Source organism: Lithobates pipiens, unplaced genomic scaffold (genome assembly GCF_037356315.1).
Source record: "Lithobates pipiens isolate NorthernLeopardFrog02 unplaced genomic scaffold, aLitPip1_a1.2 Scaffold_13, whole genome shotgun sequence".
NCBI lineage: Eukaryota > Metazoa > Chordata > Amphibia > Anura > Ranidae > Lithobates > Lithobates pipiens.
Window position 1 is genome coordinate 463,067,358 of NW_027507718.1, and position 25,594 is coordinate 463,092,951.

General features: G+C 42.4%; 1 protein-coding gene across 2 annotated transcripts in view; it reads left to right on the plus strand.

Annotated features, from left to right (window-relative positions):
• The window catches only part of SORCS2 (sortilin related VPS10 domain containing receptor 2), a 1,283,650-nt gene that overhangs the window by 885,806 nt on the left and 372,250 nt on the right, over positions 1 to 25,594 (plus strand). For both annotated transcript variants that reach the window (XM_077477839.1, XM_077477840.1), the window contains exons 4-5: positions 9,921 to 10,079; positions 23,577 to 23,650. In XM_077477839.1, coding sequence (XP_077333965.1) covers positions 9,921 to 10,079; positions 23,577 to 23,650 — 233 coding nt within the window. The remainder of the gene's footprint in view (positions 1 to 9,920; positions 10,080 to 23,576; positions 23,651 to 25,594) is intronic.

The window sequence follows — 25,594 nt, forward strand, 5'->3', positions numbered from 1 at the left end:
TTACCGGTCCTCTGTTTACATCACGTGATCAGCTGTCATTGGCTAACAGCTGATCACGTGGTAAGGGGCCAATCCTGGGGGGTGTGGCAAGCTTTGAAAGGGGAGGACGTCAATAGACATACTCCCGGCAAAGCAGATCCGCACTGTAGCCGTCATTCGGCTATAGTGCTGATCTGAACAAGTTAATTAACATTCTTTTAAAGGAGCCTGGTGTGGACTTGGGAGATACACTTGGAAATAGGCTTATACCAAGGGAAGGGAAAAAGGATAACGGTTGAGATCTGGGATCTGTAAGTTTCGACACACAAACTATAGTGGTCCTCATGCTAGAGAACTGTAGGCACTTGTGGACTGCCTAAGCCGGGAAGGGAAAAGGTTAATTGCACACTCCTCTTAGTTTACACTAGGAACAGAGGTGGTAACTGTGGCGGGGAGACCTCAAGTGTCCCTTGAGTCTCCAAGAGAGGAATATTCTGATAGACTGATCGTTTTTTTACTTGTAAAACAAAGAGCGAGTAAAAAAAGGAAGATTTTCATTTCCAGTCACGTACGTAGTTTTCATTTTATGGGAAGTATAAGAAACCATGTTTGAATGCTTTCCTCCAACTGTGACTAAAATCTGAGGTGTGCCTCCATGCGTACCATCACAAATAAAACGTCAGCTTTACAGCAGAAATAGATAAATCGGCACGTTAGGTTGTTGCTGCTGGAACTGCATTCGGCCTTTCAGCCTTAGCAGGAATAATGCTCTCCAGTGTAGGAACAGGAGCGTTGAATTATAAACCATTCCAAAATTATGTTTCAAGGGGTATTCTCCCTATCAACTTGATTAACTGCCCTGGTTCTGCATCTCTGACGGCCGTCTCTAATATGGTATTCTTTCCTACCTTAGGTACTGTAGCTTGATTTTTCAATGCCTAAAAACAATTCAGAAAACAAAGCTTTTGGCAGCTAAAAATGATCCGTCTTTAAGCAAACCTGCAGCTTCTGAGAAAAACCTATGACGCAATGTTCTGTGAGCCAATTAAGCTCTATTACATTTCACAGTTCTGTAAATCTTAGATGCTGTCAGGCGCTGGGAGCTTGCTTAGAGCAAAGGAGAGCAAAGAGTTCACTCTATAGCTTGGTAAATGCAAACAGCAGGGGGTGGGTAAAAATAGTCTGTTGATCTGCATTTTTACTGCTTTACTTTCTACTGTTAACTTGGCATGTCGTGTTTGACAGGCAGCAGTGCCTGTCACACCTGCCCATTGCATTCAATGACCAGCTGGAGGTTGCAGCACCATGCTATTTCAATGCAAAATCTCCTTTCAGATGGAAAAAAACAGCCAAAAATCAGGCATTCGGGAGACAGCATTTTCACCTTCTGAACACCTTGCAGATTGCTCTGAAAAGGCTTGAGCCAGGATAGTGACCACGCTGTGGTCCTCAACCACAATAGAAAAAAGGGAGGTCACCCACCTGACTAGTCAAGGTCAGTTGTGTGTGGATTACACAGATATTTAGGAGCACCAATGAGCTAATGGGCAATGTTGATTTATCTAGTGGATTATAATTTACTTCTAGGGATTTTTTTTAGAGTAGGGAACGGTCAAACCCCTGACAATTTTTTTATTGCTGGAAAATCCATCCAGCACCTTACCCATGCACCCATTACTGAAGTGCTCAGCTTATGATGACACCACGTTATAGCTCAATTACAAGAAATGGCCAGCATACTGCCCATGGATCTCATAAATATACCGTGATCAAAATGCAAGTGTGGTCAGATAAGGAAGTAAAATTAATTAAAATTGTACTCCTGTGTTATCACAAATAAAAGGAAAAAATGAGTATGACTGCCGCAACTAGATGTGCAGACAAGAAAATATGTTAGTTTTTGTTTTTGTTTCTTTCTTTTTCTGCTTTTTTTCAGAAATGCAAAAATTTTGGAAATTCTAAAATTCGGAATTGTGAAAAACCTGAAAATTCGGATTTTCAAATTTTTGCATTTTTGAATTTGGAATTTTCAAATTTTGCCATTTCCAAATTTTCACATTTTGAATTTCTGAATTTTGAATTTCCGAATATCAAATTTTCAAATTGCAAACTTCCGAATTCTGAATTTGCGAATTTTAGAAATTCAGAATTTCAGAATTTTGGAATTTTGGAATTTTCAAATTTGCAAATTTTCAAATTTGCGAAATTTCAAATTTGCGAAATTTCAAATTTGCGAATTTCGAATTTCCGAATTTCGAATATCCAAATTTTCTAATTTTTGGAATTTGAAAATTCGGAAATTCAAAAATCGGATAAAAAGAAAGAAAATCAGTAAAATGTTTAATAATAATAATTAACTAATAATAACTATTTAATTATAGGTATTGGGATTTCCTTTCAAATTTGGCTATTTGTGAGCATAACGAATACAAATTTTTCTGACGTTATGAATTATCCCAAATAACGAATGCTGCATCTAAACAAATGGAATGGAACAAATTAATAATAAATAATAATAAGGTTTTATTATTATTATTGTTATTCATTATTATTAGATTGTTTAATTTGTTTAGATACGGCATTCGTTATTTCAGATAATTCAAAACTTCAGATAAATTTGTACTCATTACGTTCACTAACAGCCAAATTTTAAAAGAAATTCCAATACCTATAATGTAATAATTATTATTAGTTATTATTTCAGATTTTTTGGTTTTCTAATTTTCTTATTTTCATTCTTTTGAATTTTCAGATTTTCATTCTTATTTTCTGATTTTCTCATTTCCAAATTTTCACATTTTCAAATTTCCAAAACTTCGAATTTCCTAATTTCTAATTTTTTCATTTCCGAAATTTAGAATTTCCAAACTTCCGAGTTTCCGAAATTTTGACTTTTCAAATTCTAATTTTTAAATTATCGAATTCGAATTTTCTAATTTTCTAATTTCCGAATTTAGAATTTCCGAAAAATTTTAAATTTGGAAATTCAAAAATACGGAAATTATAGATTTCGGAAATTTAAAATTTCAGAAATTGAAAAATTCGGAAATTCGGACATTTCAGAATGAACAAATTTGTCAAAATTAGTTAAAAACTAATTTGGAACTAAACGAATTGCACGTGTCTAGCCACAACCACCGAAAAGCAAATTTGTGGTTCTAAAGTGTAATGAATAATGATGATGTTGCGCTGTCAACAATACCGTGTGATGCTAAACAATATATAACATGATCTGCATAAGTAAATACATAAGTAAATACATGAACAAAAAAATAAAATTGATAATACTTCTAAATGTCCATAAATTTCAAGTGCCAGTAAAGTGACTGATAACATAAATACAAATGTGTAAAAAAGTCCCAGTGATAACAATGTGAATCCACAGGTGCAACTAAACTAAACGTTATCTACTCCTTGTGCATTCCAATCGGTGATTCAAAGTGATTGGTGTCTTTTCTTATGGTGTGGGTGACACCTCAGTGCTCACAGGCTTCTCATCTTAGTGCTGTAATTAGGTATAGATATCTTTCATGGGGGATCCCTGTGCCTCCTCTTATTTTTGGTGGTCTCTCTGTGATGAACGCTGACCTAGGAACTGGATACACGGCAATGCCTACTTGGATGGCATCCTGGGGTCTCCACCTATTCTCCTCCATGGTGGTGGTATATAAACGAAGGGGCTCCAATAGTGTCATATAGTTACTCAAAGGGTGTTTTATTAACCACTTCAACTTTCGCACCTTCCTGCCCAAGCCAATTGTCAGCTTTCAGTGCTGACACGTTTTAAATGACAATTGCGCAGTCATGCTACACTGTACCCAAAATACATTTTTATCATTTTGTTCATACAAATAAATCTTTCTTTTGGTGGTATTTGATTACCTCCGCAGTTTTTATTTATTGCTAAACAAATAATTAAAAAAAATTTAGAAAAAAAAAAGGTTTTCTTTGTTTTCATTATAAAGTTTTGTAAATAAATACATTTTCTCCTTCAGGGATGGGCACTGATAAGGCGGCACCAATGAGTCGGCGCTGATGAGGTGGCACTGATTGACACTGACAATGGACACTGATAGGCGGCACTGATGGGCATTGATAAGCTGCACTGATGGGCACTGATAAGGCGGCACCAGTGAGGCGGCACTGATGGACCTTGACGATGGGCCCTGATAGGCGGCACTGATAGGCGGCACTGATGGGCACTGATTGGCACTGAAAGGCGGAACTGATGGGCATTGATGGGCACTGATGGCTGGCACTGATAGATTTAACTGATAGACATCACTGGTGGCACTGGCACTGGCAGGCATTTTACTTTGGCACTGATTGGCAGCTGCCTGGGCCCAGATTGGCATTTCCCTGGTGGTCTCGGGTGGCATACCTAGTGGTCCAGTGTGGTGGCCATCCCTGGTGGTAGTGGTGGCATCCTGGTGGTCCTGAGCGGGCATCCGAGGGGGGGCTGTGCTGATAAACAATCAGCACAGACCCCCCCTGTCAGGAGAGCAGCTGATCTGTCAGATGCGAGTGAGGAAAAGCTGATCAACGGCTCTTCCTGTTTACATCGTGATCAGACATGATTTGACACGGCTGATCATGTAGTAAAGAGTCTTTGTCAGAGACTCTTTACCTAGATTAGAGTTGCGATGTATCAGTGACAGTGACACACCGCAACAATGATCACTGCGATGTGTGCCCCCGGGGGAGCACAGAGGCTTTATATCCTGGCGAAGTCATTTGACGTCCGGTCAGGATATCGCAACCACTTTGCCGCCGTCATATTGCTAGATGGCAGGCGGCAAGTGGTTAAAAAAGCGTGGTCAGATAAGGGCACCAATTGTGGTGGGTGCTATGTGCCTTCTACTTTTTTTTCTAGGGCCACTTTTGCATTTGGCCAGTTTTTGAGGTACATGGGCAGTGTGCTGGATATTTTTTGTAATTGAGATTTTTATTGCTGTCAGTTTTTTCTCTGTGGAGATTCACTTTCTCTATTAGTACTTAAGTGTCAAAAGGGACAGAAAATAATGATACATTTACAGCTTTACAGTTGTCTCTGAAAGAGGAGAGGAAATCTTAAGACGAGGACAGTTATTTTGGTAACAGATGTCTAAGCCCTTGTACACACGGTCGGACATTCTGACAACCAAATCCGTTGGATTTTGTCCGACGGATTTTGTCCGAAACTGTTGCATACACACACGGTCGGACAAAGTTGTCGGAAAATCCGATTGTACGTAACGTGATGACGTTATTTCGTTACGACAGGACTACGTTCAGGCTAGTAGCCAATAGCTTTGGTCTAGGAATTTGATCTGAGCATGCGTGGCACTTTGTCCGTCGGAGTAGGCTACACATTATCGGAGTATGTCCGATCGGAGCATTTTGTCGGAAGATTTTACCGGCAAGTTGGAAAAGTTGGTCCGTCGAATATTCCGATGGAAACAGTCCGATGGAGACCACACACAGTCAGAATATCCGACAAAACGGTCCGATAGGACACATTCCATCGGAATCTCAGACCGTGTGTACAAGGGCGTAGAGGGGATTCCCCCTCACTCTGGAGAGATTTACTTTTTACTTTCTATTGTGTCTTTGGGACAGGAAATAAAGAGAAATCTACAAATCTCTCTTCTACCTGACAAGGGTTTTAACTAGGGTTGCACTGATACCGGTATCTGTGCTGATCCTAAGCATTTACACAAGTACTTGTACTCATCCAAATGCTCTGATACATAAAATAGATATCTATTTAATTGGGACAGTACAATTTGAGCCCATAAAAAATGAATGTGCTCAAATTGCACTGCAAAGAATCACAGGTGATTTGAACAGGAATGTGGTGCAATTCCTGTCTGAATCACATGCAGTTTCCAGCAACGCTGCTGTGTGAACCCAGGCTTGTCATAGTGACTTCAGTGCACACCGCACTGCACAAAAAAATAGGTATCAGTGATTGGGGTCAGCAAGTACCTGATAAAAAGTATTAGTGCTAGTACGTAATGATACAAAAAGATTACCGCTCCAAAGTAATGATCTCTCCCAAAGCAGCTGTCTCCACAATCCCACAGGGTGCTGTCTCGGTTTGCAACAGGAATCAAAGTGAAAAAATGTAGCTGGATAGCCGCACTCCAAAGTATTCAACTTTATTGCAAAATTATGATTAAAATTATAGCATCCAGGCTAATGTACAGACTAACTGCACAGCCGTTGACATGTTTCACACCAAACATGGTGCTTAGTCATAGCTAATGTGCAGAATATGCATACAAAGATATATACACAGGGACGGACTGACCATTGGGTCACTCGGGCACTGCCCGAGAGCCCCATGCCACTAAGGGGCCCCATTAGGGTTGACAGCCTCAATAAAGCCAGAGACAGTATGTAAAATTCTGTGTTTTTTTTTAAATCCCAAGATTATTTTAGTGTGTGTATGTGCATTCTATGTGTGTATACTGTGTGTGTATATTGTGTGTCTGTGTGTGTATACTGTATGTGTGTGTGTGTATACTGTGTGGCCCCATAATCTATTGCCTGGGGGCCCCATAATCTCATTTTGCCTGGGGGCCCCATAATCTTCTCCTATTGCCCGGGGGCCCTATAATCTCCTATTGCCCGGGGGGGGGCATGAGTTGTCAGTCCACCCCTGTATATACACACCCATACAATTAAACATACAATTAAACAAATTAATAAAATATGTGTATGACTCAGTAGCAATCAAAGAGGCATTATGGTATTAGTGTATACCTAGTCTTAACCAATCCCTACCATATCCAAACCAAAAAATATTTCTTGTTGTTCTTTAAAGTTGAAATCAGGAAATACAAACTTTACCCTTGTAGTTGGCCTTCCCCTGTACTTTAACCTCCCTTTCCAGAGTGTGGCTTGAGGTTAAATTTCAGTATCATTAGCGGTAGCCCCAAGCCAAACTCGGGATTGCTTTGCAGGTTCCTGGTGTGGTATACATACCTTGTCCCCCCCGGGATCCTGCGATGTCCCCCCACTGTGTTCGCAGGCTCTGTCCTCTGCCCGATGCCTCTTTGTGCTGAGCTCGGTTCCCTGTCAGCGCCGCGACGGGGAGGGAGAGAGGCATTAAGGCAGCTGGACACGAGATTACAGAACTGAACTGTATGAAAAGAGTTGGCCAAAGGGAGAGGAACTGTTGCCAGAATACTGGTGGGAGGAAACTTAAATGCCCCCAATGCACCTAGGACCCCAGGGTAGTTCATAGAGGTGCCTGTGCTTTAAGCCTTGGTAAGGGGCTGGTAAATTACATATTCACTGGCCCCTTCCCCCCCACTATCAGTCCTGAAACATCTCTCTGTTTTCCATGAGAGGAAAACAAGCAGCGCTGCTTTCAGATCCATCCAGCAGCTGAAAGCCGACAGGAGGGAGAGAAATCGTCTTTCAGCTGCTGGATGGATCGTTTCTGTATTTGTCACACCACACCGATCCATCTCCCTGTCCAGACCCATGTGTGTGCTCAGGCCCCATACAAGAGGACCGATGGCCCCCCCTTATCAGTGGCCCTGCTCACAGCTCACAGTCAAAGTGCCATTCAGAACATCATAATCAGTCAAGTATAATAAATCACATTAACCTGGCATGTACATTATATATATCACAGGAATGTATTTTAGAATGATTGGTTGCACTTAGAACCATCTGCTCAGCTAAATGAGAAGGATTTTGCCCTGAACAGATATTTTGTGTGTCTTGCCAGTTCATTTTCGAAGGTCAAGGTCTGTAGAATGTGTGAAAGCTCTGAGCAATCTAGCACATTAGGAGAATTATATCCGATGACCTACTGAAGGAGATCTGAGATTTAGAGGATAAATCCCACTTCATAAATATCCTGGAGGAGAGATATGACTCTTCCAGCTTCTCTAATTAACTCCAACAGACTGAAGATACCAAAATTCACACATATTGGATCACCTAAATGACAAAATGTATGAAAGAGAAACACTTGTATGTGCTGCCTCCAACATTGTGACCTCAGGACAGATGTTATATAATAAAATGAGGTCATTATGTAATCAGTGTTGGTACATTTGCTGTTTCTGTGGTGTCTATTGATTCAATATTTCATCTCATATTAACCTAAAAATGTTTGTTAGTTTTGGAAGGGTTAAAACAACTATCAAGTTTTATTTTTCTCTGTGTTGCCATTGAGGACATTTTCCCTCACCTACCTGGTGACAGCGTGTCATACCGTGACATACAGAGACATGAAGTTGGAGGTTGCTAATCTTTCCCCACTCTAGTGAAAATTGAGTTTTGAGACACGTATACTTCTACTCAGGGTTTTTTTCCCTCAGAAAATAGGTGCAGTAACTCAGCCATGATCTCCCAAAACCCCCCTCGATACTCACACCCACCTCCAAACTGCATCAAATACTGGATGTGATCAAATGGGAGAGTTTTAAAGGGGCATTAAATAACAGGAGTGCATTACATAGAGAGTGCAGAGGTTCAGGGTTGCGATACGGGCAGAGTTACGGATGTGCTGCATACAAAATGCATAGTTAAGCCTTCTCCCAAAGCTGTTTATCTCTGCATTTCTCATTCATATCTCACCTTTACCCTTCTTCAGCTTTGACCTCTGCATGTTACCTCCCTTCACTGCGTTCTTCTTCTCCCCCCACCTTAAAAACTCCACCATCGTTTACATGCCTTACTTTTGTTGCTGTATTAAGCTGAAGCACCCATCCTGGTTCTAGTATGACCTTGAACATTATAGGTGGCTCTTCTTCTCTCACTTGCAGGGAGATCATCCAGTGGCGGTGTCGGCATCTGCACTGCACCTTGGGCACCTGCATTTCCCTTGTCCCCATCCAGCATTTAGTGGGAGCTGCTCAGGAGATCAAATCTGTGGGAGCCATTGGGAGACAAGCTATCACTTGTAAACACAGAAGTCGGACTTCTGTGTTTACAAGTGATGGTGGTGAGCAGGGAGCAGAGGGCCTGCGCCAGAGGTGGTGGAACTCAGTTCCACCAAGTTTCAGCTGAAAAAAAGTCCTGCTTGTGCTTACAAATTGCCTGTATATAAAGCATAGAAGTTTGCTTTAGAGGTTTGTTTTCAAACTTTCATGGTGCTTCTTTGGCTTTTGGACTCTAAAGTCAGCAGAGCGTTATTATTCTAAATGAAAGGTCAGAGTAAAATTAAAAGCCGGGAAGATACAGTAACTTGATCTTGTGACCCGACTTTTCTGATCCGAATACATGTTGTAGGTCAGTAATTCAGAAAATATTGTAGATAGAGGGTAACCTAAGCCACGCAAATAGCATTGCCCCAATGAGATCAGCAGCGGCAGCCTCCATAATTCCCTAAAGAAAGGTTGCCTTCAAGGGGCATATTTATAAAAACATTTATACAGCTGTTCGCCCATCAAAATTGGGGAAATGGGGAAGATACTGCATTATGGCCACTAGATACTGCTAACTATCATAGGAAACCATAATTTGGCATTTTTCAAATTCACACATTCAATCTGCAGAGAGTATAACCTGAGAACAGTTGATTTTGCTCAATTTGCATAGAAACATAATTGCATGAAGTTTCAAAACCACATTTTTATAGGGTCATCTGTAAGAATCCTTTGTTTTCCTAACAATGTGAAATGGAAATATATTCGTCAGTGAACGTTATTATAACCGCTTCCAAGTAAATCAGCTTGCAATGTGCGGTCAGCTTTGAAGAAGACATTTTGTGGACTTTCAACAACCCACCTCAGCTTCCTTCTCTGACACAAACACAGACACACGCTGAGCTTCTTTACACAAAGAGCATGCTGTCATTATTAGAATGTTGATTCATTGTAAAACAGTCACAGTTGAGCAAGTTTATATTTATACAGAGCTCAATGCAATTACATTAATTACTTCCTTTTGTAAATTGGCATGTTCTGATATTGTTTTTCTTTTTTCGCTCTTCTCAGATTATTCTTGTCAGCTCCTCAGTCTCTGAACAATGCCTTTTCACAAGCAGCGATGAAGGGACAACCTTTCAAAAACACTTGATTACCTTCTCTGTGGAGACCCTCATCTTTCATCCAAAGGAGGAGGACAAGCTGCTTGCGTACACGAAAGATGCCAAGGTAATGGCTTGTGTATGTTTATTTCATTTAAAGGATAACTAAACTCAAGAACAAAAATGTAATTTATTGTAGCTTACCAGTCCTTTGATTTGTTGGCTGTACTGCCTTCCATTCCCCAGGATAAGAACATTTTTAGCACGTACAGAAGAAACCTGCTGATCTTGACAGAAATGCAGAGTCCTTGCCATTTCCTGTGACCTGAACTAAAAGAACAAACAATGTTATTTTTTTATCTGTAAACTATTGATCTCTCCATTTTCCATTTAATAGAGCTTTACAAAGGCAGGCATTTGTGATCCAGCCTGGGTGACAACCATTGTTCCCTCCATAGATACATTGGAGGAGTGAATGTAGATACCCAGACATGGGAACTGTTAATTGCAGGATTATAGGTAAAAATAAAGAAAAAAAAAGAAAATTATGTCAACCACCTCATCTAAATATTAGTAAGCTGCAATATATTATGAGTATTTTTAAGGTCCAGATCAATGTTCTCCAAACTTTTGAAACAAAGGGTCAGTTTACTGCCCTTCAAACTTTAGGGGGGACAGACTTTGGCCAGTGGACGTAGAAAGTTCAATGGCATTGGTGGGAGTAAAATATGCCATAGGCTTCATGGTCAGTGGGGGTAAAAAAAATACATATTTGGTATCAGTGAGAGGAACAGTGAAGTGAGTGTCCCACCATTGATGTCAGGAGAAGGAATGGTACCCCACTGTTGGTCTTAGTGGGAGGAATAGTGCCCCATTTCCAGTGTCAATGGGAGGAATTGTACCCCACTGTTGGTGTCAGTTGGAGGAATAGTGCTTTATATCAGTGAAAAGAATAGTTCCCCAAGGGCCAGATAAAGGCAGGCAAAGGGCCACATCTGGACCAGGGGCCATAGTTTGGAGACTCCTTGCCTAGATATTAGATTTCCTTTTTTATGGTCTCCACATTCCAGGGACTTGCATGGGAAAAAGTCTGAGAAAAAGTCTGAAAACTTGCAGTAAATAAAAGTGTGACCAATGTTGGGGTGCAATTACTCATTGAATGCTTAATCAGCAAAGGAATTGGTTTGCTGCCACGAGGGGGGGGGGGGGGACATTTTTGGGTACTAAACTGGATGTACTCAAAGAACATAATGTAACAGATTGATAATATAACCTAGAACAGACTTTTTTTTCAACTAGGGTGCCTTTAGGTTTCTTCTGGGGTGCCTTGGCAAAATGCCTAAAAATTGCCAAGAAATTGTGTTTAAGTCAGTGGATGGATCAAGCCTGCCTTTTAGTTACACAAAGCCAGAGGTTTTTATTGTGTATCAGTACAACCTTCTAGCTGCCAGCGTCCTAACGAGGACATTGGATGTCTGCATATCATCCTTCTTTGACCCTCCTCTACCCCTCCCCATAAGCACTGGGGTCACATTAGCCTAGTGAGGAACTGAGGAAGAAGAAAAACATTTGAATACTAGTCGGTTCCAGTGTGCAAAGGCGTGTTTGCTTTGAAAGAATAAATCAACTCTAATGTTGGGTTTCCAACATGTATGGATGTTGCCACGTTATATAAAACTATTCATTTTTTACATTGTTATAGGAACTATTTTTGATTGGGACTCTAAAAACAAAAGTTAATACTGCAATTGCAGGAAAAAATGTCTGTTCAGTGCAAAATGTATTATTACATGTTATTTTAATTTATACATAGATAAGAAAGGGGTGGTGTGAGATGTTATTAAAAACGAACAAATAGAAATTTGTTATTAAAAGCTAGCGACTAAAATAATTGCAGTGGAAAAACCTTGAGAGGGGAGGGGGGAATAGAGACAGAGAGAGATTCTAGCAGAAGATGTGTCTGTGTGTTAGGTGAAGGTTACAGAACACATTTCAACAGCGTGAACAAAATGGAGTCTCTTGTGCTTAAATGAACAATACAGTGAAAGTCCACATCATTTCCCTCCTTTTGTTTATTTGACACCATTCTTCTCCACGTTGCATTCAACTGATTGCTTGTAACTCTTACTACATTGGCACAGAGAGAGACGGTGTCCTGTTCAGCTCTGTCAGGGCTGGGCTCAGCCCTTCCTTCTCAAAGCTGGCCATTCAGCTGTCGGCTAATTACTAGCTCCTATCTCTCCACAGTGACTCACCTGTTAATGCTATCCTGCTAGTCTGTTCTGCTTACTTAAGCCGTTGAGTCCAGATGATCTCTGCCTTTGCCTTAGTCACATCTCTAGAGACGCTCTCCACTGAGCTGGAGAAGTTGATCACATTTGCCATCCTCATTGACTCCAGACTCAGAGAAAGACTCCCTTTTAAGGAGCACTTGCGTAAGCCTCCTGTCCCACCCTTGCCTCCCTGAAGATGTACCCATGCACTTCGGTTTCACGTGTCTCTCTGCGGATGAGAGAACCCTTTGGAGGAGGGAGAAATTGTGCCTTTATTGTGGCCAGGCAGGTCACTTTTTGAAGTCTTGTTCTACCCCTCCAGGGAACGCCCAAACCTTGATGTCCTGTCACAGACAGACCCTAGGTGGCGCTGTTTCGTCCCCAGTTATCCAGAAGGATAAACCCCTGGTTTTCGGTTACCCTTTCTTGGTCTGAGTCGTCCGTCGAGATACAGGCTCTAATCGACTCTGGGGCTGCAGGCCTGTTCATTGATGCTGCCTTTGTATCAAAGCGCTCGATTCCACTGCAACTTCGTGACACTCAGCAATTGAGGCTCTTGATGGGAAACTGCTACAACCTGCTCATGTGACTCATGAGACCATTGTCCATGGCCATAGGAGCTCTTCACCATGAGATAATCCCATTCAAAGTTTTTTCCTCACCGAAGTTTCCATTGGTTATTGGTTATCCTTGGTTACAGAGGCACAACCCCTCTTTTGATTGGCTCCGTGCTGAGATTCTCTCCTGGTCGCCACAATGCAGTTAGACATGCTTCCAGAAGGCAGCCAAGGTCATGTGCACCTATTCACCCCCCTCCCTGCCGGTGGAGTACCGCGATTTTAGCGATGTCTTTGACAATAGTCAAGCCAGTAGTTTGCCTTCACACCAGTCGTATGATTGTGCAATTGACTTTCAACCTGGTGCCATACTCCCTCGTGGCCAGGAGTATGAAGTATGGTCCATTGTTGACTCCCACAGGTTCTGTGGGAGCATACAGTACCTGGTGCATTGGAAAGGGTAGGGTCCCGAGGAACACTCTTGGGTCTCATCCTCGGATGTACATGCCCCTGTTCTCCTCTGTGATTTCCATAGGCGTTTTCCCCTCAAGCCTGGTGGTCCTTCAAGGGAGAGGGGTCATTGAGGAGGGGGTACTGTCAGGGCTGGGCTCAGCCCTTCCTTCTCAAAGCTGGCCACACAGCTGTCAGCTTATTGCCAGCTTCTATCTTTCCACAGTGACTCACCTGTTGATGATATCCTGCTCGTCAGTCCTGCCTACTTAAGCCGTTGAGTCCAGATGATCTCTGCCTTTGCCTTGGTCACAACTCTAGAGACACTCTCCGGTGTTGCTGTTAAAGACTTGCTTGGTTGACATTACTTCTGGCTCCAGATGCTGCTTGCTGTTCTATTACGCTTATCTCTGACTCCCTGATGTTTTGGCTTGTCTGACTATCTGCTCCGGTTCCTGAACTCTGGCTATGTTTTGACTACGTTTACTCTGTTTACCTTTTTTTATTATTATTAAACAAGTGCGATTTAACTGTACTTCTGTCTGATTCATGGTTCCTGACAAGCTCTTCTAATTTTCTCAGAATAATCGGTTCATCAGGGCTTGTGGTCCATTTGTAAGTACAGTGGGTAGTCACCCAGAGGAATAGCCTGATGAGGAAGTAAATAACAAATATGAGAAATAGGAACCTCACAATGTAAGCACCTTGTTTCTGTATCCATGTTGCTATGCGTCACCAAAACCTCCTAATCCCTTTAAAGGGGTTCCATCGATCTTATTCTGTAGTTCTCTTATCTGCCCTTTAATAATGTCCTCATTATCAGAAATGTATATACAACAGTAAGTGTGAAATACCTTACACATCCCATCATGAGCTGCAGTAAGATAATTTAGCGTTAATCTATGCTCTAATACTACTTTTTTAAGCTGAGCCATTTCTTCACTTAATAATCCTATATCAGTGGTAGTAAGGTTAATAATCTCCTCTACAACTCTAGTGTAATTATTATTTCTTTTAATTACTTCAATTCCCCATCCTGTCCAGAAGGAAACTATGACCATACCATGTCACCTTCAGTGAACAAGCCCTCTTTTGAACACTAAAGGGTATTCTGGACTTTGACCTGGTTGCACTGTAGTTTGTGAACAGCCAAAGCAGATGCTAACTATACCATGTACCTGTAACTTTAGTAGGAAGCCAGGCGTAAGCTTTATGTCCACATATATAATATAACCTTCTATGTATGGTATACCTGCTCCTTTAAAACTAGATGCAATAACACAGAATCTCAGGTAACCAATATTTCCACATGTTGGGAACTGTGATTAAAGTGTACTATAAAGGGTTCTATTTAGTTCTGGATCCTCCATAATTCCTCCATAAACTGCAATCTTTATTCCAGTGCAATCTGAATTGCCCAACTGTGTACATTTAGTGTTAAATGGACATGCAATGTTTAGACAAATCTGTGCAGTGTATATGTGTTTTCAAACTATCAAAGTTACTGATCTGTGGTAATTAGTTGTGGAGACGATGTATGAGACATTTATTCTGGTCCTGTTTAGATCAGTGAAGTTGAGAGGTGTTGCTATCATGGGTATTGTTCCTGTTTGGGGATGTAAGTGAGAACACACCCAGCAGTTACTAGCGTTGCTATGGGTTGCATACAATTTTAACATTTGGATGAAAGGGTTATTTTTCCTTGTCTCAGTTCTCACAAACAACAGGAAAAGAAAGATAATTTTTATTTCAAAGGATATCAACACTTCAGGATTTTCTTGCAGTGACTGGCATGAATCCAGGTGGGTTTTCTTTCCAACTTGACAGCCGAACGGGTTGTCAAAAGCACCAAATGTGGTCCATCAAACTTTGGTTCTAGCGGCTTTCTGATGTGTCGCTTGACCACCCCCCAGTCACCAGGTTGGATTCTGTGAATACCTGAAACAATCTGGGTCAGGAATAGATTTGTAAACTCCTTCATGTATTTTATTCAATGTTCTTTGCAAAATCTGAACATATTCTAACAGACTAGAGTGAGAAGCCTGCAACTGCTGGGAAAATAAAATCTCATAGGGGGACAGCCCATGTGGTAGTTCGTACTAATGGCAAAGCTTCCACCCATCCTTTTCCTGTATTTGCTTTAATTTTTGTACATCTGTTTTTCAAAATTCCATTAGTCTCTCAACTTTACCACTACTTCGCGGATGATAAGGTGCATGGAAAGCTTGCTGTATGTGAAGGGCTTCTATTAGCTCTTTCATTACTTCCCCAGTAAAATGGGTTCCTCTGTTACTCTCAATAGTTTCAGGAACTCCATATCTACAAACTAATTCAAAATTTTCTTTGCTGTTGTTTTTGCATTTGCTTTAGCTACCGGCCAGCACTCAAGCCAACCTGAAAACATGTCAACACACACTAGAGCGTACTCATAGGTGCCTATTCTTGGCATCTGAATGTAGTCTATTTGAATTCTTTGTAAAGGGAAATCTGGTTCAGGAGAATTCTTTTGACGAACATGGATAGGCCTCCCTGCATTGTACAGAGCAGCACAGCGGTGTAGTGGTTAGCACTTTCACCTAGCAGCAATAGGGTTGCTGGTTCAAATCCCGACCACGACACCATCTGCCTAGAGTTTGCATGTTCTCCCTGTGCCTGCGTGGGTTTCCTCCCACACTCCAAAGACATGCTGGTAGGTTAATTAGACCTTGTCTAAACAAAATTGGTCTTAATATGTGTATGTGTATGTCAATGTTGTATGTGTTTATAAGTGTGTCAGGACCTTACAGAGTAAAGGACCACACAAAGCCACAGTTGGACTCTGGTGACAAGGAAGTGCCCTGAAGCAATTCAGTTTGCATAGGTAGCGCTATACAAGTCACTCACTCAGAGTACAAAACCTGCCTGCAAATTCACTAAATCCAGGTGCTAGCCAATAGCAATCAGTAAGTGCCACAATAACACCCTAAAACTGGATACAAATTCCTGGGTAGACACCACCTGTTGTCAGTGCTCCACAGGCCGTGCTGATTTTGGGTAACATTACATTTGATCCACTTATCCTTCTCTTCATCAGGGGCCCGGTTCTGCAACTGAATTAAAGTTTCTATATTCCACTGCTCTTGATGAGGGGAATCTGTCCCTGCTACCTATGCGACCCATATAGTAGGTGTGACACCAAATGCCATAAGGGCAGCATCCTTTGCCGCTTGGTACGCCAAAGCATTTCCTCTGACTGTCATGTCATTTCGCTTTGCATGTCCTTTTACCTTCAAGGTGGCAACTTCTGCTGGTTTCTGAAAGGCCTCAAATAGCTCCTCTATGAGTTTTGCATGTCTAGCTGGCTTCCCTGTCAGAAAATGGTGTGCTTTCCAAATAGGCCCAAAATCGTGAGCTATTTCAAATGCATATCTGCTGTCAGTGTAAACGTTTCCCCTTTGATTCCCTAGGAGATGACATGCTTTGACAACAGCACACAACTCCGCTTCCTGTGCTGACATCTGGGATATCAATGCTTCCTGATGTAAAATAGTGTCTGTAGTGGTTACAGCAAACCCTGTGTGTGGCTGACCATCATCAGTGTAAAATCTGGAACCATCTACGTATAAGTGTGTGTCACAATCTGATAAAGGTTTATCTTTTTCTGGTGTGAGAGAGGCCCTTTCTACATTCATCAGAGCAATAGAATCATGAGCAAAACTCTCAGGTTCTACATCAGTACCATCTCTTGCATCTTCCTCGTCAATTATAGGAAGAAGAGTAGCTGTATTTAAAGTAACACATGATTTGATTGTTAAATTCGATGGCGCAAAAAGAGCAGACTGGTACATGTCAAATCCACTGGCAGATACATGTCTGATATTTACTTGATTCGTGATATCCTGTACTGCATGTGGCACATACAGGGTCAGAGAAGAATCTAGTACAAGCTCAGTTACTTTGTCTATCAGCAAAATGCAAATTGCTGTGGCTCGCATACTGTATAACTGGATTTGATAGCCTTTGATGACAGGGTCTAATGAGGCTGATACATACATCACAGACCTCTGTTTGTCTCCATGTAGCTGGAGCCCTGCAGAAAATCCATTGACTTCATGACAAAACAATTATAAAGTCTTAGTATAGTCAGTACTCAGTGGGTACTGTCCAATCCGTGGGAGATGGGCCCCTGGTTTCATTTTTATCATAACTGGGGTGCTGTCCAGCAGACCTACATCATATTTGCTGGTGGTCCATAAATCAACTGGAATCACTTCAAATTCTGGTGGAGTCTTGGATTAAAAATAATCCACAGGCAGAAATTAAAACTTCTCCTGACAGACTACTGACCACTTGGACACCTGTAGTAATATAGTCTATATTTGCTAAAATTTTGTTCAAATGTCAGCTCCAAAAAGATTGGTAGGAACTGTGTCTGAAACTAACACTTTAGTGACAATTTCTATTTGCTGTCCTAGGCTGAGTTTAAGTAACTTGGACTCAACCAAATCAGTAGAGGTCCTGGTTAGGCCAACACCTAGATAAAATTTGCATATAATAATCCTGGAGGTAAGTCCTCTATATTAAAAATGCTTTGGCTTGCACCAGTATTGATTAAACAGGTTAATTCTGTATCTCCTCCAGGATAGGGGGGTTCTTGTAAAAATACTTTTACTCTGGCCTCAGGACCATTTAACCATGATTGATGCTGGCATGCCATTTTCCTTTGCCTGATCCCCTGCTTTTGGCAGAGAACTGGGATCAGCATGAGGTACCTCTAAACTCCTTTTCAGTCTACAGTCAGGAAGATGGCAGAATTTGGCTATGTGTCCTTCCCTATTACAATTGTAGCATATAATTGGTCCTCGATTGCCATGATTTCTGAACTTGCCTCTTCCTCTCTGCTTCCCCATGTACATAACCTTGGGTTTGCTGTCTTTCTGGTTAATTCTGTTTTCCATAGGTAACAGGATAGGCAGGAGGTCTCGAATAGACATATTGCCTGCCTCAGGCCTTGCTGTGAACAATTTTTCTTTCAACTGGGGTATTAAACCATCAAGGAACCTTTATTTCACCACTTGTATAGATGGACTTGCAGTTTCTCCCAAGTTCTCTTCATTTTTTTGAAGGCCTGCTTCCTCAGCCATATCGCTTAACCACCTCCAATAAGCTCCTGCTACTTCCTCTTTCCCTTGCTTAGCATTCATCAATTCAGCATGTCTGGTTTATCCATATATTTGGGGCAATTTTTCACAAACCTTCCATCCATAACCATATTATCTATATTTGTGACGTCTACACCACATTCTTTAAGTACATAGCCAGACATGTTGCTTCCCACTGCTTTAATAAAAAGCTGATGAATGTCAATAGCAGAAGCCTCATATGCTTCCTGCGCAGCACTAAGTTTGTTTGCAAACCCAATTGGATTATTTCTAGGATCTCCCAATCTCTCTAATATAGCTCTTATTTTTTGGGGACTAAAAGGTACATGCCATTTAATTTGTGACTTACTATCAACAGCATTGCCTTCAAATATGAATTGGATTCTGACTGGATAAACTGCAACAGATTGCTCTGTGGCAGGGGCCGATTGGGTGGTTTCTCCTTTCATTCTCTCTTTCTTCATCTTGCTGTCACAATTTGGAAATTAGGGTTTGCTCCGGAAGTTCAGACTCTATTTCTCTTTCACTAGCCAAAGCCTTAATTTCAGAGAGATCTAGTTGTGTATATGTGCCTTTTGATTTATGTCAATCACCTGTTTATAAGATACGAGCCAAATCCCTCTTTGTAGGTTGATATGTTAAACCTCTGCTCTCCACTACAGGCAGTCCCCGGGTTACAAACACAATAGGGACTATAGATTTGTTCGTAAGTCGAAGCTTGTTCGTAAGTCGCAATACTGCATTTGTAAGTGTAACTTCCGGTCAGAACACTGCGCTCATAAGTGTAACTGCCGCCTGTGCATGGATGTGGGATGTTCTGGGCGCTTGTTATGTTATCTGGGGCTTAGTACGGCAGTATGGGATGTGTTCCAAAATGTGCTCGAAAGTGCTCAAAGGGTATCCAGGACCCGCGTGGAGCACAAGTGGCCAGCATTAAAGGCCATCCGTAAGTAGGAGTCGTTTGTAACCCAGGGACTGCCTGTATATTGCCCAGCTCATCTTTTGTGTGTTTTATGTAATCTAATTCTTGTGCTTTTGTGGATGGACCCCTTAAAACCAAACTGGTAGTCACATAAGGTGGGGGGTTCTCCTCCACAGAGTCCTCTGGCCAAATGTAGTAAATCTGGGCAGTATTTTTATTAAACATCGCCGTCCAGCTAGTTTGATTTTCTACTTTAGCTTCTGTCTCCCATGTGCAAGCTATGTTCCACGTTCCTTCACTGCACAATAGTGGGCCATAATCGTTCAGAAAAGTTTGCCATACTTGTAAATCAATAGTCACTTCAGATTTTAAAGATTTAGCTGTTCCCTTTGTCCATTCTACCCATTTATTTAGGGGCCCTGTATAGGTGGAACTGTACCTTTGGTTCATATATTCTCTAGCGCTCATCTTGCGCTGGGCATTTTCTCAAGGCCTCTCATTCCCTTATTTAATTTAATGGCCATAATGACTGGCCAATCTTCTATACTTGTGCCTATACCCTCTTGCCTCTAAAACAAATACAGAAAAAACAAGTACAGAAAATTTGGAGATTTACAAAAATAGTCTCCACTTATCTACATGGATAGAAGGGGTTTATGACAATAGACAAAACACTCATTAAGAGCCCCTCCTTATCTCTTCTCTTTTCTGTAGGTTTTATCTGACCCTACCATGCGACTCTGACCCAGGTCGCCACAAGGAGTCAATACAGGGAACTGCAGAGGATTCTCCCTATCCACACACAGTCCAACCCGTGAAGAGGGACACAAACACATTCACACACACACATGTTACCCAACCAGAAAGGCCAGAGAGTGGTCTGGTTTCCTTGAGAACCGACAGATAGGATACATAGGAAAGTCAGGAATATAGCAAGCTTACAGACAGCTTACCTAGCAGGCATTTAGAGGTCTGCGATCCCAATGATCTCATTCAAAGTGCGGTTCTTTCTGGAGACTCTGCCAAACTCCTAGCTGGCCCGCCAACTGTTATGGGAACTATTTCTGATTCAGCTGAAGTTGTTGCTGCTGCTTCAGTATTGCCTATACATGTGTTTTGGCAGCATAGCTGTGCTGTCCTGTGCCTTTACAGGGTTTGTATGACTAGAACCTAAAACCTAGTTTTAGCCCTTTCTCTGTAAATCTGTTTCTCTTTCCTGGTTGTATCAGTACATGCACAACCTTTTCAGTTTGTGTCCGCCTGGTTATGATTCTGTCTATGCAAACATGTTTCTGATTCTGTTTGTTATTTTTATACTATCAAAGTGGTTTTAAGTAAGGATCTTTCAATTTGCCATTGATTTCACCTTTTTTTTTTTAAATCATCTGTATCTTGAAGTGACACTAAGGCCCCTTTCAAACTGATAGCGCCTGTGTAGCGCCTGAAAAAAAACGGTCCCTTTCACTCCAGTGTGAAAGCCGGAGGGGCAGCGTGGCTATACCGCCGACAAAGCGGCACTGCAGCGGCTTTTTGCGGGCAGTTTTAACCCTTTTTTGGCAGTTAGTAGGGGTTAAAACTGCCCCACTAGTGGCCGCATACCGCCACTAAAAGGACGGTAAAGCACCGCTAAAAATAGCCCCGCTTTACCGCCAACGCCCACACCACCCCAGTGTGAAAGGGGCCTAAGAATTGTCAAAGACATGGAAAGGAAGTTGTATATTCCAGCTACACTGAGCAGTTATTCTGCAGAGCAACTGCTCCATAAACAGGCACACATTTTTCAGCATGGCACATATTGTGTAGTCAGGTGAAAGGCCCTCCACCGTCAGAACTAACATGCAAGCAGCCAGTCAAGAGCCTAATAGCACTCAGATTTTCTGGAAGACCCAGTTACTGTGGGGAGCACCTCCCCAAATGCAACCAGAGTACTGTAGTTCCAGTGAGCTGTCACTCCTGTGCAGTGGCATGTGCTAAAAAAATTTGGGGGGGGCGCAAACAAACTGAAAAAAAAAACAAAATAAATAAACATCAAACGTAGCCACTTTGCCATCAAACGCAGCCCCTGTGCCATCAAACACAGCCACTGTGCCATCAATTGCAGCCACTTTGCCATCAAATGCTGCAACTGTGCCCATCAAACGCTGCCACTGTGCCAAATGCTGCCAGCGTGCCCATGAAAAATGCTGCCAGTGGGCCAAATGCTGCCAGTGTGCTAAATTCTGCCAGTGTGACAGTGTGCCCAATGCTGCCAGTGTGCCAGTGTGACAGTGTGCCCAATGCTGCCAGTGTTCCAAATGCTGCCAGTGTGCCGAATTCTGCCAGTGTGCCCAATGTGCTGCCAGTGTGCCAAATGCTGCCAATGTGACAGTGTGCCCAATGCTGCCAGTGTGCCCAATGCTGCCATTGTGCCAAATGCTGCCAGTGTGCCCAATGCTGCCAGTGTGACAGTGTGCCCCTCTGCTCGCCTTCTGCCCGCCACTTACCCTGTCTTGTGGGGCAGCGGGTGATGGCGACGAACGGGGTCCTTCATGCATCTCCTGCACTTCTTCTCCCACCCTCTCCTACCGTCAGGCATCCAATGGCGGTGCCTGTTGTTTCAGCCAATCAGGTGACAGGTAACCAGACCTGCGCAACCTGATTGGCTGAGAGGCAGGGTCAGTGTTAGGGAAGAGATGTATTCAGTTCCCTAACACACCAATGAGTAATCAGCGAACGCACAGAAGTGTGTCTGCTGTTTACCCTTTTGGAAGCCTATTAGAGCCCATGGCTCTAATCAGGAAGCATATTAGAGCCTATGACTCTAATCAGGCGCTTCCAAAGAAACCCCGCCACTGTAATTCATATGGGGCCGGGCCCATGAATGGGGGCAGTAGCAGCGACCATAGATAGATTCATGCAATGCATGAATCTATCTATGTCAGAGATCGAGTGACAGGAGAGGGGGGGCAGCGCTCCTGCGTCCTTTATGGATGCACGGCCACTGCCCCTGTGTCTACAGGCCTGGGATACCTCCAGCTGTTCTCCTGTGTTCTTTTGTGTTACAAGAGCTATCTTGAACTTCACTAGAAGGAATACTGTTGATGATAAATGTAAATGTGCATTCTGAACTGTTTTACTGAAGAATTGATTTTCTTTTAGACTCTCTGTTGCTATACATCATACACTATATTGTCAAATGTATTGGGACACCTGCCTTTACACACACACATGAACTTTAATGGCATCCCAGTCTTAGTCCGTAGGGTTCAATACTGAGTTGGCCCACCCTTTGCAGCTATAACAGCTTCAACTTTTCTGGGATGGCTGTCCACAAGGTTTAGGAGTGTGTCTATGGGAATGTTTGACCATTCTTCCAGAAGCGCATTTGTGAGATCTGGCTGAGAAGACCTTGCTTTGTGCACTGGCATGCAAAGGGGACATCCTCAAACTGTTCCCACAAAGTTGGGAGCATGAAATTGTCCAAAATGTCTTGGTATGCTGATGCTTTGCAACTTTGCACCTGTTTGGTAATATGCAATTTACAGTTACTTTCTGTCTGATCGTTATTCTAATTATGCTTCCTGTTACACAGCTGCGGAGGAAGGTTATAGAATTGGTCTAGGGGGCCAGAAAGAATAAATCTAAACTTGTGCTCCTGGGGAATAATGCCAAATATATCTCTATCTGCTACCCATCACTGCCCCCAAAAAAGACATTTGTTACAATGTTTGCTTGCAAGTTCCCTGCAGAGCTGGTCCACTTACATTTCTAGCCTCAACCATCTGGAGATCTTACATCTCCAGCCTCTGCATGCTCGATCAACACAAAGTTCAAATTCCATACTACAAAGGAAAAAGTATGATTCCACACTCAAATGAATATTGCTCTGAACACTAAAATCACCAATAATGATGTTGGTAAATGACTTCATACACAATATAATTATAGTGAACCTGTCCTTGATTCCAACTCTGTAAAACTACATACAACTAAAAGTACCAACTAAAACCTGATACTGCAAGGTGTTTGTCCAGCAAATCAGGAGTAGAAGACACGTTTTAAAAATAGTAAAATAAAAAATCACCAATGCTCTTGACAGCAGTTGACAGATTAAGATCATCAACATTATTGACAATTTATCACTCAGTTCCTCTGAGTTCCTTATAATTTTGCTGTTTTTTGGGACACAACCTACTGTATGCTTACATTCTTATTCCCGATCCCAAAGTTTGCCTTTTAAAAAAATTGTCACTATTAAGGATTTCACCCATTAACAGTGTATCCCTTTCTTTGTCTCTGCAGCTTTATGTCTCTGTAGATCTTGGAAGGAAATGGGATCTCTTACAAGAACAAGTCACCAAGGATCATATATTCTGGTAAGCTTCAATATCTTTTTATACACAGTATATTGCTGAACTTGGTTTTTAGGGTATAAAGGCTCCTCAGAATTCCAGACTTATCAGAATTACAAATATAACTTCAAACCTTGCTGCCAGATTCCTTCTTATTCTTCAGATGCTGTAGCTTCAAAATTTGCAATATCTCTAAAGTACGCCTCTACTTAGCCAATGAAACCACAAAGCTCCTAGTCCACTCACTGGTCATCTCTTGCCTTGACTACTGCAACTCCCTCCACACTGGATTACTTTTACAGGCTATCCCCCTTTCAGTCCATTATGAATGCTGCTGTCTGTCATCCACCTTTCCAACCATTCAGTGTCTGCTACCCTTCTCTACCTTCACTGGCTTCCATTCACACCTATTAAGTTGTTTTCATAGATTCTTGTTCATTTGTATCATGTGTTTTTTATTGTACTAGTACTTTACGTACTTTATTGCTGACAATTGGGCCTATTTTGTTTTTCCAACACCTGATGTAAGCGCTGCATTTTTTATTCTATACCTTACACAATTTGTCACATTGTAGTGCTAGCGGCTCCCTTATTTGTTTTGGTAGTGCAGTCATTTTACATATTTTATGTAATATTTTTACATATGGCTTCCGTTCACCCAATGAATTTAATTCAAAGTACTAACAACAACTTGCAAAGCCATATACAACTCTGTCCCCGGTACATCACTAAGCTAGTCTTAACCACTTCAATATAGGGCACTTAAACACCTTCCTGCCCAGACCAATTTTGAGCTTTCAGCGCTGTCGCACTTTGAATGACAATTGCGCGGTCATGCTACACTGTACCCAAATGAAATTTTTATCATTTTTTTCCCACAAATAGAGCTTTCTTTTGGTGGTATTTGATCACCTCTACGGTTTTTATTTTTTGCGCTAGAAATAAAAAAATACCGAAAATTTTGAAAAAAAAAAAAAATTTTTTTTGTTTAAGTTTCAAAACTTTGTAAATAAGTACGTTTTCTCCTTCACTGATGGGCACTGATGGGGCTACACTGATGGGCACTGATAAGGCGGCACTGATGGGCACCAATGTGGCACCAATGAAGTGGCACTGATAGGCGGCACTGATAGGCGGCACTGATGGGCGACACGGATGGGCGACACGGATGGGCGACACGGACGGACACTGATAGGTGGCACAAATTGGCACTGATAGCTGGCACGGATGGGCGGCACGGATGGGCGGCACAGATGGGCATGGATAGGCGGCACAGATGGGCATGGATGGGCACGGATAGGCGGCACAGGTGGGCACTGATAGGCGGCACAGGTGGGCACTGATAGGCGGCACAGGTGGGCACTCATAGGCGGCACAGGTGGGCACTCATAGGCGGCATTGGTGTTATACTATAGTAATGGATGCCAATCAGTGCCAAACAATAATGCATGCCAATCAGTGATGCCCATTGTGGGCACTGATTGACATCCATTATGGGCACTGATTGGCACCCATTGTGCTGACTGGCATCCCTGGTTGTCTAGGGAGGATTACCTTTTCCCTGGTGGTCTGGTGGCGTCCCTGGTTGTCCAGTGTGGGCATCCTCGGGGGGGCTGTGCTGATAATCGATCAGCACAGCCCCCCCGTCAGAGGAGCAGCCGATCGGCTCTCCTATACTCGCGTCTGACAGACGCGAGTGAGGGAAAGCCGATCACCGGCTCTTCCCATTTACACTGTGATCAGCCGTGATTGGAGACTCTTTACCGAGATCGTAGTTGCCGGGTGTCAGACTGACACCCCGCAACAACGATCGCCGCGATGCGCGCCCCCGGGGGCGTGCAGCGGCTCATAATCCTGATCACGTCATATGACGTCCGGTCAGGATTATGCAACCACTTTGCAGCCGTCAATTGCCTATAGGGCGGGCGGCAAGTGGTTAAAATGCCAACTTAACCACTCTTTTTGTTC